The sequence below is a fragment of the Nematolebias whitei genome, chromosome 20 (genome assembly GCF_014905685.2).
Source record: "Nematolebias whitei isolate Nwh7 chromosome 20, NemWhi1, whole genome shotgun sequence".
NCBI classification, from domain to species: domain Eukaryota; kingdom Metazoa; phylum Chordata; class Actinopteri; order Cyprinodontiformes; family Rivulidae; genus Nematolebias; species Nematolebias whitei.
In genome coordinates, this window is record NC_056517.1 from 4528239 (window position 1) to 4539970 (window position 11732).

The 11732-nt window shown below is 39.6% G+C and overlaps 2 protein-coding genes across 2 annotated transcripts; one reads left to right on the forward strand and one right to left on the reverse strand.

Annotated features, from left to right (window-relative positions):
• Positions 1 to 1626: 1626 nt before the first annotated feature.
• lsm5 (LSM5 homolog, U6 small nuclear RNA and mRNA degradation associated) lies at positions 1627 to 5096 on the forward strand. The gene is made up of 5 exons (XM_037693873.1): positions 1627 to 1688; positions 4517 to 4612; positions 4698 to 4725; positions 4802 to 4874; positions 4953 to 5096. Exons 1-5 carry the CDS (start codon positions 1643 to 1645, stop codon positions 4983 to 4985), a joined length of 276 nt encoding a protein of 91 aa, XP_037549801.1. The 5' UTR covers positions 1627 to 1642; the 3' UTR covers positions 4986 to 5096.
• Positions 5097 to 5260: 164 nt separating this feature from the next.
• On the reverse strand, positions 5261 to 11130 carry psme2 (proteasome activator subunit 2). Its single transcript, XM_037694293.1, has 11 exons — positions 10903 to 11130; positions 10632 to 10664; positions 10502 to 10564; positions 10326 to 10412; positions 8858 to 8906; positions 8677 to 8774; positions 8488 to 8556; positions 8321 to 8388; positions 8117 to 8171; positions 6898 to 6984; positions 5261 to 5410 (listed from the first exon to the last, which is right to left on the reverse strand). The coding sequence occupies exons 1-11, from the start codon at positions 10948 to 10950 to the stop codon at positions 5330 to 5332; spliced, it is 738 nt and encodes a 245-aa protein (XP_037550221.1). The 5' UTR covers positions 10951 to 11130; the 3' UTR covers positions 5261 to 5329.
• Positions 11131 to 11732: the final 602 nt, after the last annotated feature.

The window sequence follows — 11732 nt, forward strand, 5'->3', positions numbered from 1 at the left end:
ATTTTCTTCCATTTATGTTTTCATTCTTATGCTTTTTTTTATGATTGTCTACTGTTGTCATCACTTTGTTAAAACAGGTCTCTCTTGTAAATGAGTCCTCGGGGCTCAATGAGTCTAACCTGTATCAATAAAGGTTGAATGAAAACAATGTATCTGTCTCTCAACTACACAACGTGATTATACATGTTCTCACTACTGCCTTTGACCTTCGCTGACACCCTTTTGTCACAAATCACGAAACTTTTCTCCATCCACTCCACCCTGCCTGGACTCTTTTTCAACTCTTTACCACACTCACACACACTCCTGGACAAGTCGACCCCAAGTACGTACTTGAAGTCCTGCACCTTCATGACCCCTGCTCCTTGTAGCTTCACTGTTCCTTCACGTTCATACACATGTACCGTCTTACTACGGCTGACTTTCATGAAACCATATTGCTGCTCACAAATAGTCACCTCTCATCTAAGTCTAGCTTCCATAACTCGCTCCTAGATCTTCATCATGTGGCTCATTAATTTAGTTCCCGCAACTCTGTACATCACCAAAAATGTGCACCAGCGCACTTCTTCTCCATTCCTCAGTCATGTTCTCACCCTCAAACATGCCATTGAATATTTGAGTCAAAAACCTTACTGCCATCTCTCCTAGACATTTCCAAACCTCCACTGGTATCAGGTCCTACTGCCTTCCTCTTCTTCATCACCTTCAAAGCTCACTGAATTTCCTCCATACTCTTTTTTTTCTTTCACTTATTTAAGGCGCGTTCCCCTCCTTGTGGTTCTCGACTAATGGTAGCATGATTTCTGTTGGCACTGTTTGTCAACAGCACCGGTGGTTGTTACCTGGACTTCGACCATTGTGCTACTGTGTCGCTTGGATGAACTCACACGCTTGTTTTGGCAAAAGTGTTTTACACTTGAGTCCCTTCCTGACAGAACGGTCACCATTGCAGGAGAGACAGTGATCTGTGCTCTTTCGTGTCTGGTACTAGTAAGATACACAGTACATGGCATGCTTGTTTAAAAGAAAAGAAATGCATAAGACTATGTAACAAATGATAGTATTGTGCAATCACAACAATACCAGGATACATATAGCCTGTTGCACTTGTACATATTACACAACTCAAGTCATAAAGTTAATATTTATCTCCAACAGACTGAGAGAGTGATGCAAAAATGTCCACCTGTTGTGAACATCATCTAGCTGAGGTTCAGTCTCTAACAAGTCGACTGGTTTATTTTGTTTCTCATTTTTGTAAAATAAAATTGAGTCTATATTTATTGGGGGGGCATTGGCATTGTAACTGGATTTTAAGTTAATTTGGCTATTTGTTACCAAGTTGTGATTTTTGTCCATGCCATATAAACAAATTAAAATCAATAAAAGTAAATAATTAAACTAATTAGAGCCAAGAGCCAACCAGGGCCAGCTACTGAAATTTCTTAAAATAACATCATTTAATACGTTTACTTTTTACATTAAATAAATTAATTCAGTAATATATTTTGTCGTTTATTTGTTCGAAACATTTCGAATGAACCGGAAATACGCGGAATCAGGATTTGATTGTTTCTGCCTGATGTGTTTTTGCTCTTTTATCGATTGGTTGTGTCTGCGGGACTCTCTTGAAGAAGACATGGCGGCCACTCAAACGACAAATCCATCGCAGCTGCTCCCGCTGGGTTTGTATCCTCTAATTCAAAGCGCTTTTCTGCTTCATGTGATTAAGAGTTTAGAAATGACACAAAAACAGAACGTGGAAGTCCTGAACTCGTTCGTAGAAAACAAATGTGGAGATGTTTTAGCAGTAAAATCACGCCGGCGGCTCTTTAGCCGAGTCTAGCAGCACGAATGAATAGACTCATCTGAAACTAAATCCAACAAAGTTGAGTCAGGTCATCTGGACGGTTTCTTTTTTTATTTGTTGAAACGTTTCGTCCTTTATCTAAAGGAAGTGGTGCTCAAATGTAAATGGTAGCAGTCAAAGTCGGCCACGATGAGCCGAGGAGTAGAAAACAGTGGAGTAGAGACAAGTCTTGTAAACTTATTACAGCTGAGCTATTTCAGTTCAGCATGTCTGCTCTAACTTTACTGTGATTTACAGTTCAGCATGTCTTCTCTAACTTTACTGTGATTTACAGTTCTGAGTTTGAAGCAATTCCTCGTTTTTAATCATTGTTTGCACGAGTCTGCACTAAACACACGTATTAACCTTCATGATTCATTGGATATACCGCCACCTACTGGCCAACCTGTGTAAGTGCAGAATAAAATAGCTGGTTGAAAGTGGTTTTTGATTTTCATTTTTATTAAACTTAAACATCGGTATACCTGTTAAAGTTTACAAATGTTGATTTTAATCTGAGCAAAAAGTGCAACTGATTTGTCCAGTCTACAGAATATAACCCATTACTATTCCAGGATAAGGTTAAAGGGCAATAATGTTTTTTTTTTTGTTTGTGTGCATTTTTGTTTGCTTGTTTTTATTATAACTGTCACTTTTATAGATTTTGAAATAAAATTTTGTGGGTTTTGTGCACACACATTTCAAGCGATGTGTGCACAAAGTCTTGTTAGCAAAATACCAGTTTTTAATACAATTTTGAGAACATAATCACAGGGTGGACATATTCTACTGACTAACTTTGGGAGTCTGACTAATTCAACAACCAAATGACCTCAGCCAACACTAAAATGAGTAACTCAGTCATTTATTAATTTTTACAGATATTCAGTTAGTGTGTGGTAGTAGCTGAGAGTCCACACATACAGTACTCTGAGCATGAGATCCTATGAAGCTAAACTGTTTTTAAAATGTCTGTCATTTCTCATTGTAAGAGGATTGTAGTCCATAACTCCGACATGAACTGAAGCAGGCAATATGTTTTATTATTAACTGTTTTTACTGAATACACTTTGTTAACAGAAGGTATCTTTGTTACTTAGTCTGTTTTTATATAACTGTCTTTCAGAGGGTCGTAGAAAGCTTCAGAATCATTGAGTGATACTCTTCATCAGCTGTAGGTGTTTTCTTAAAACACCTGATTGTTTCTACACCAGACATTTTTTGCATCAGTCATAAGGAGGGATAGAAGAAGTAGTTACTGAAAGGCAGGTGACAGGAAACTTACATTTTAAAAGGCTCATACTTTACTGGCTGGACTCTCTTTAGAGTGAAGCATGAATTCAAATGTCAGATTTTAAAATCGAACATCTAAATGCAAACCCTTCACTTCTAATTAAACACTTCAAAGGTTTAAAGCAATGTATTGTAGCTAAGAGGTGCGTCTGCACGTAGCGTAAAGGTTACTAAAAGACACCCACCGCCATCCACAACCTGTTCAACCTGCTGTCAGCAGAAACCGTAAGACTCCACCGCTGTCCTCTGAATCATGTGACGGTGAACGACAGGAAAAATAACTGCACCCGTGCAGCAGCAGTGACGCAGAGCTGCTCATAAACCTGACAATTTATAGAAAAAGAGACAAACATTATATAACTAAATGATTTTTTTCTTTTAAAGAAACTGAATGGAAAGTTGAGAATTATTTATAACTTGGTAAAAGATCTGGTGGAAGGAAGTGAACACACAATAAATGAAATTAGCTTTAAAAAATCTTAGTTTTGTTTGCAGTTGGACGTTGAGTTCTTAGATGCACCTAAATTAAAGGCCTAGTTTTCTTAAAAATGCATATTGCCTGTTGCTGTTCAAAAGATCATCGTGTTGAGAAGTACTTCTGATCAAACCTCGAAGACCAACATTCTTTATCGTTTATTGCTTGTGGTACATGAGGTGGAACCAAGTTGTGTACACAAGGTCCCAGTTACACCCGAAAATAGCAAAGATATAAAGTACAAAAATAAACGGTATGCAAGAATCTAAGATGTACACTAAACACTAATAATTTAAAATAATACGGTGTATTAACAGCAGCCTGAACATGAGTCTGTAGTGAGCAGATGGTATGAATACAGCAGCTTAAAGGCAAGAAATCAGCAGCATGGATAATCAGCAGCACAGATGAGTCGCATATCACCAATTAAAGTGGCATTACAGTGATTTTTCTTTTTTTTCTTAGTGATCATCTCGAGTTTAACAGCTTCAGGGTAGAAGCTGTTCCTCAGTCGAGTGGTTCTACACTTAATAGAGATAATAAATACGTAAGATGGATGTTTCGCACCACTGTGAGATCTCTCTCAGTCTAGTTGTCAAAGTTGGTGTCTCAGCTGCTGGATCAAACGTTAGCTGAATATCTGTCAAATTAACTGAGGTTTATGTGATGGTTAGTGTTGATCAGCTGTGGCAGCCATCTTTAATTAACTCTAGAGGTTGACCAGTTGTAATTGTACTTCCTATCAATACTTTCTGGGACTTTCAATACAATTCATCCAGTGGTGCATGAAATTTTTTGCTATTAGACACAGGCAAAATCATTATTGGCTTCCTTTTGCGTTTTGGTGATAAAAAAGGTTTGGATATGATGTAATTTGTATTTGTTGTTGTTTTCAGAGCTTGTGGACAAATGTATCGGCTCTCGAATTCACATCGTCATGAAGACCGACAAAGAAATAGTCGGGACCCTGCTGGGGTTCGATGATTTTGTCAGTATCCTTTTTTAAAGCCTCTTTAAAGGTCAGATGCATCATTTTCAAACGCTTTCCCACGTCAGAGCCTCAACTCTGAGCTGCAGACATGGTGCTGGAGGACGTGACGGAGTTGTAAGTTCACTCGTTGCTTTTCTCCGCCCGGCCTGCGTGTTCCTCCAGCTCACTTCACTTCATCTCTGTGTTCCAGTGAACTCACCCCAGAGGGACGAAGGATAACCAAACTGGACCAGATCCTCCTCAACGGGAACAACATCACCATGGTAGGAAACCAGAACGGGTTCACTTTCTTCAAGCTGTCGCCCGGATTAATAATTTAATCTGAATATTTTCTCCTGCAGCTCATCCCTGGTGGAGAAGGGCCAGAAGTGTGACCCCCCCCACCACCACCTCCAGATTTTTGCTGGTTCTCTTTGTTTTCTTAAATTTTTGAAACTGTAAAATATTTTTTGTATTCTTTGTTCGTTGTTTGGTAAAATGAAAGAAGCGACATGTCTTATAAAACAAAGTGATTTCAGTTTGAAATAAATCAAAAAATCTGAAAGTTTGGAAAAAGATTTCATTTATTCACCGTCATAAAATTTAATTCAGTGCAAAAGTTTGAAGAAAAGGGGCGCGTTACTATTTAATAACAGCGAGAAAAGTCCAGTAGATGAAGTAGATTATTATGGGACTAGACGTCAAACTCGAGTGTTTTTGTAGCGTGAGCTCTGCAGCTTCAGTACATGGACGGCTTCTCCTCTCCTTTTGGATTGGTCACCTTTTCCAGGTTTTTGTGGATGACATCATAGAGCTCGGCCTGCGGACAACAAGTGGAAACGATGTTCATTTACAGTTCTGTGCACAAGTCTTCAGCCAGCCCTCTGGATTTTGCTTCAAAGAACAGCTTTTCTAGTAATTTTTTAAAGTAGTCTTCAGACTTGTTGAAGTTTTGTCTTTTAGTTTTTTCAAAAACACCAACAGGGTGATTCTTTAAACCACTGAAGGATGATGCATCTCTCATGGCAAGTCTATATTTTCCTGATTTCCTAAAGACTGTAGTTACCGAAAGCCAGGTGACAGGAAACTTTTTTTTTTTTTAGTGGCTGTGTCGGATTTTAAAATCAAATCTCTTTAAATGCACACCCTTCACTTCTAAGTACAGTATTCCCTCGAAACTTTGTGGTTTGACTTTACGGACTCGCTCTTTCACGTGTTTTCAACGTAGGATTGTACACGACACACGATCGTCAACTTTAATATTACGTGATCGGGACGGTGCGGGATAAAAAGTTAACAGGAGCGGGAATCAATCAATAGGACAAAAAAAACCACTTTAGACAGGCGCCGCCATTTTGTAGTTTTCTTTCAATAAGCCTACACTGTGACGCAAGTCAAAAGAACTACACTACCCAGAAGCCAACAGTTCTTCTGGCTGCTGAAAGTCAAAGAACAGCAATGGAGGGAGCAAACACTAGCAGAGAAACTGATGTGGTAAAAATAGTTTGTAACGCAAGGTCAGAAGTAACGATCCATCTATGAAGCTCAGAACTGGCAGGAAAGTCTCAAATGATCCTGAATCTGAACTTGTCCTTCAACTTGCAGTATCTGGTGAGTACCCATATAAAATGTGGCAGTACTGTACAGTACATATACATATGTTAAAATTAGATAGGTTTAAGAGTTTAGAATATTGCAAGAGTGGGAAGGGTTTATAAAGCCTTATGTGTATATGTATATATACAGGTATATACATATATATCATACATATACAAAAATATACATACATACATACACTAAAATCAATATAGCATTCCTACTTTGTGGATTTTCATCTATCACGGGGGTGTCTGGAACGTAACCCCCGCAATAAGTGAGGGACTACTGTCTTATTAAAACGATGCATTTCTTCAGCTAGGAGCGGAGTCTGCACAGAAAGGTTACTAAAACGAACACAACCTGTTCCACCTGCTGTCAGCAGAAACAATAAATCTCCACCGCTCTCCCAGCAGAGTCTTCCCTCAGAAGAATTCAAGTTTTCTCAAGAGCTCCGTACACGCTTGTACTGGAGATTCATCGTATCCAGCTCTCCTGATTTGGGCTCGAAGCCCATGATATTTTTCCCATTCACAAATGTTGAACTTTTTCTTTATTGATGTTATTTAGCCTCAAAGCTCCACATTTATTTAATCCCAGTATCTTGACTTCTCTCACTGGGTGTGGAAATGTTTTCTTTAACTGAAACTTTTCTGAGCTTTTTTAAAATTGTTTTTCATCGTACTCTGGTGACTTGCGAGTTGGACTTACATAGAATCCACGGATGTCGAGAACGATCACTCTGATCTGAGAATAGATGGCTTCATCTTTCTGGTGAACAAGTGAGCGGTAATCCATCTGAGAGCAGAAGAGGTCAAGTTAAAGGTTTTAATCTGAGGTGTGGGAATGTTAAGATCCTGGATTTTCATATTGTTACTTTAAAACACACCAGATCCAACAGTGTTTAACTCAATGAACATACTTTGATTCTTCCTTTGTGCAAATTAAAGCAAAACTTTTATTTTTAGAGGGACAATTCCACTTTTGGTGCTCTAACAAGACTTGCACTTTAAAAAACTGTTGAGTGAACGGACGTTTCAGACCAAGTTTGAGTGTCTCGCTGATCTTGGTTTAGTTCAACAACTTTACTTTTTTTTTTTAATTAGATATGTTCAGGGCTTAATTTGAACTGGATCCTTCTGGAACAGGATCCAGGAATTCTTTTATTTTGACAGGGTGCGTTCTGGTAACTGCTTGGATCAAGTCAGACTTAATAATAAAATTATGAACAGATTTGACTGCCTTGAATGAATAAAACCTATATTGGATATGTAATCTGAAAATAATTACATAAACACTCATTTTAAACACAACAAACTTCCTAATATCACATAAGAGCTTCAAGTAAGCATTTCTGCTTCTAAAAATCTCCACCCCTAAAAGTACAGTCATGGGCAATGTAATTAAAAACACAAATATAATCAAACAGCACAACTAAATTGCAAATCAGTGGGTCATTACTAAAATTTTGATTATTCATTAAAAATACAAGAGAAATGTTGGATGGGTAATGTAGCGTAGCTACATCACGTTTCAAAACAACGGCTCTAATTTGTCAAAGTAACAGCAATCAAAATGTTAAAAAGGCAGTCCAATTTACTTTCATTTAAAAAAAAAAAACCTCACTGTACTATTAAACAACCCAGAATTGAATTGCATGAAGGCGGGGGGGGATGCTTGAGAGAAGCGGTGCGTGCTCTATTCACACAAGGAGAGCTGTTGGTCAGGCTACTTCTTGTTGCTCTCTAAAATAGTTATTGGATCAAGTATTTACAAATGTACATAAACATTTAACAACCCATTAATATATATTAGAATGGGGTAAATGGCATCTACTTTATTCAAAACCCCCTCCCCCCCCATTTGTGTCCCAGCATCGTCTAATTTACAGATTAAGCCCGGGATATATCTATAAAACAACACCACTCACCACGTGAGTTTCTTTGGAGGCTTTGGCGACGGCGTCCCCCCTCTCTGAAAAGAACCTGAGAATTCAAACAGACAGCTTGAATCAGATTTCCCTGATGAAAATAATTACTAGTCCTGCAGTAGTCATTAAAAACTGACAAAAATAAAAATGCAGCTTTGCATCAAAGCAGAATGTGCGTTAAAGGAAAACTTGGTCGTATCTAACTTGTTGATGTTGGTTTGAAATTCATCAACTTTCGTCTTCACGGCTGTGATTCTCTCCAGGATTTTCTCCTGTGGTTAGAACGAGGAGGAAAATCTTAAAACAATGAAAGTTAGACGAACAGCATGAAATTATAAAATTCAAGCAAAGAAGAAGAAGAAAAAACGTGCCTGGATGGCAACTCCAAAATCATTTCCATCTTCTATTTTGGGAATGAGGAGCTGAATCCAGCTCGACACCTGCAGGAGGTTGATCACAAAAATATAATTACCCATTTTTTATGGATTATTTTTCCAATATTCAACAATATTTTGTGATTTTTTCAGGGCAGAGATTTGGTCAGCTGTTAGTTCACTTACTATGATGATAGTCTCTCTGAGAGCTACGATCTCGGGCTTCACTCTTTCCAAAAGCAGCATAATTTTCTCATTTCCTTTGATGAAGCCACATTTTGGAGCTGAGGGACAAAAAGTACGGCAGTGACCTTCACCTCCTGCTCACACAGTTCCAGTCAGCTTCAACAACAACAAATAAAACTACCTTTCTTCTTTTTCTTCTTATCATCCTCGTTCTTGTCAGTCTCCATTTCCTGGAAGACATTAATCACGTGATCGGGACGATATATGATAAAAAGTTAACAAAAAAAAACTTTGGACAGGCGCCGCCATTTTGTAGTTTTATTTCAATAAGCCTACACTGTAACGTAAGACAAAAGAACTACACTACCCAGAAGCCAACAGTGCTTTCGGCTGCTGCTTTCTGCTGAAATGGAGGGAAAGTTTTGTAACACAAAGTCAGAAGTAACAACTTATCTATTAAGTTCACAGAACTGGCAGGAACGTCTCAAATAATCCTGATTCTTCCTGAAGCTCACTTATCTACGTGCACATCAACCTGGACGGGGCGGTGGGCTTCGTCGCTGCATGGTAGGTCTGCTGAACTGGAACTGAGCCTGACCAAAACCGAGCTACTGGTCTGCAGAGCTGGTGAGTTATTTTTCTTCTTTCGGCTGCTCTCTTCTTCAGGGTCGCCACAGCGAACTAACTCGCATGAAGACTTGGCAATTATTTTTACGCTGGATGTCCTTCCTGACGCAACCGCAGAGCTCCGAGCTACCACAGCCCTCTGTGTGGAGCAGAGAGCTGCCATGTAGGGTGCCCGGAGGAGCAGATGGTGGGGGTTAAGGGCCTTGCTCAAGGGCCCAGAGTGGGGCAAATGAGGGTGGAGGCAGGCGTGGGTGCCAAAATGATACCATTCTCAAACTGCAGTTGTGGGCCACATAAAACCACTCCAAGGGCCGCAGATGGCCCTCAGGCCACACTTTGGACACCCGTGCCTTAATACAAGAATAAAAGCAAAGCAACAAGTTATTGTTAAAATAGGGGGTGTTAAGAGTTCATCCTTGTGCTCTAGTAACTGGTTAGTAATTGGTTAGTAATTGGTCAGTAATTGGTTAGTAATTGGTCAGTAATTGGTTAGTAATATGTTAGTAATAGGTTAGTAATTGGTTAGTAATTGGTCAGTAATTGGTTAGTAATTGGTCAGTAATTGGTTAGTAATATGTTAGTAATAGGTTAGTAATTGGTTAGTAATTGGTTAGTAATTGGTTAGTAATAGGTTAGTAATTGGTTAGTAATTGGTTAGTAATAGGTTAGTAATTGGTTAGTAATTGGTTAGTAATTGGTTAGTAAATGGTTAGTAATTGTTAGTAATTGGTCAGTAATAGGTTAGTAATAGGTTAGTAATTGGTTAATAATTGGTTAGTAATAGTTTAGTAATTGGTTAATAATTGGTTATTAATTGGTTAGAAATATGTTAGTAATAGGTTAGTAATAGGTTTGAGTAACTATTAATTAGCTATTATTAAAATACCTTTTGTTCTGGAGAGAACAAAAACACAATCTACCTCACTGAATTAGAGTCATAAAGACACTGTAACACATCCATCCACAATAATAAAACTGGTTTGAACTCATGGGGCAGGTGAAGTTAAGGGTCAGCAGGTCACCTCGTCTTCTGGAGACGGAGGGTCTGGGATGGGGATGTCCAATGGAGCCTGGAGCGAAGACATGTCTGTGATGCTGAGAGCATCATCCTGGAAGAAGCAAAAACAAAAGACAGGACGGATGAGAGGCAGAGGAGCAGGAACTCGAGGTCAAAGGTCGCTGAGTTGAGATGCTGCACCCTGAGCAGAGAGTCCAGCAGAATCATCTTCTGAGGAACGACACTGGACAACAGAGTCTCCGCCTGAAAGCACAGAACAAACTGATCCGGCTGCAGACTCACTGCCACTGAACTTGTTCGAAACACAAACCTCCTGGTACAGTGACTGACGGAAGTGGTCCACCTGTTCGGGAACAAAAAGAAAAGGATCATTATTTAACGAAGCTGCTGACTCACTATTACAAGTTTACTTTCGTTTCCTCCCAGAATGGGGCTTTCCTCCGCTCTGTGCCTTTTAAACCACCATTCTCAAACTTATCGTCATGCTACACATTTAAAACCTGGAACAAAACGCAACATTACAAAGGATTGATTTAAAAAAAGACGAACGGAGCAGGTTTCCTCAAAGCAGAGCGACTCACCTTGACTGCGCTCGCGCTGCGAATTTTCAGCGTTGCAGCTTTTGACATGATGAATATATTTAAAATATGATGTAAAATAACAAGTCCCGCAGGATTTAAAGTACTTTGTGTCCGGGCACCGCTGAGTAGAGTGTGTTCTCCTTCTAGGTTGACTTGTTTTATTCGCTCGTTCACTTTACTTTCGATTAAACGACGGAGGGCGCAGTGTCAGCCTTACTGTATCCTTCCCCTAATAAAAGTAGTCCGGACACCTGCTCTGAGGGGAGAGCTACGGCGCATGCGCAGTTTGTGAACTGGGGCCTTTAAACAAATTAATCAGACAATTAAAAGTAAAGTGAATTTAAATGGATCTGTCTGCAATACGACTTTATTTGCCATTTCTATTTTAAATACATTTCATGTGCAGGTAAGTGGGGACAGCCCATTGTTATCCGCCTGAAAAGGCCCAGATTGCAACGTGTACCCCCACAAATGATATATTAAAGTGACCGGCTTGGCATGTTTTATTATTATTATTAATTTAACCTTTTTTTTATATACAGGTAGTCTCACTGAGTCACCAGGACTCATGTTCAAGAGAGACCGTTTGGGAGCAGATGGTGGGGGGTTAAGGGCCTTGCTCAAGGGCCCAGAGAGTAGGAGGCAGGCGTCAAACATGGCACTCAGACCGGCTGCTGTGCAGGAGACACGGAGCGTGGAGCCCAAACACGCTTCTGGTCACCACAGATTTGGTGCTAGGCTCCTGTTCTCCTCCCTCCCCTCTGGAGAGAGAGGAGGGAGGAGGTGCACAGAGGGAGAGATCAGAGACAGGCTGCTGTGGAGAACATTTT

Excerpts from the sequence above, each read along its gene's own strand:
- lsm5 (XM_037693873.1), top strand. The coding sequence starts at position 1,643 with ATGGCGGCCACTCAAACGACAAATCCATCGCAGCTGCTCCCGCTGG. Across the intron at positions 1,689-4,516 it reads ATCGCAGCTGCTCCCGCTGG|AGCTTGTGGACAAATGTATC; the intron begins GTTTGTATCCTC and ends TGTTGTTTTCAG. Across the intron at positions 4,875-4,952 it reads ACGGGAACAACATCACCATG|CTCATCCCTGGTGGAGAAGG; the intron begins GTAGGAAACCAG and ends TTTCTCCTGCAG.
- psme2 (XM_037694293.1), bottom strand. The coding sequence starts at position 10,950 with ATGTCAAAAGCTGCAACGCTGAAAATTCGCAGCGCGAGCGCAGTCAAG. Across the intron at positions 10,413-10,501 it reads TGCTGGACTCTCTGCTCAGG|GATGATGCTCTCAGCATCAC; the intron begins GTGCAGCATCTC and ends TGCTTCTTCCAG. Across the intron at positions 8,775-8,857 it reads TAAGAAGAAAAAGAAGAAAG|CTCCAAAATGTGGCTTCATC; the intron begins GTAGTTTTATTT and ends TTTGTCCCTCAG.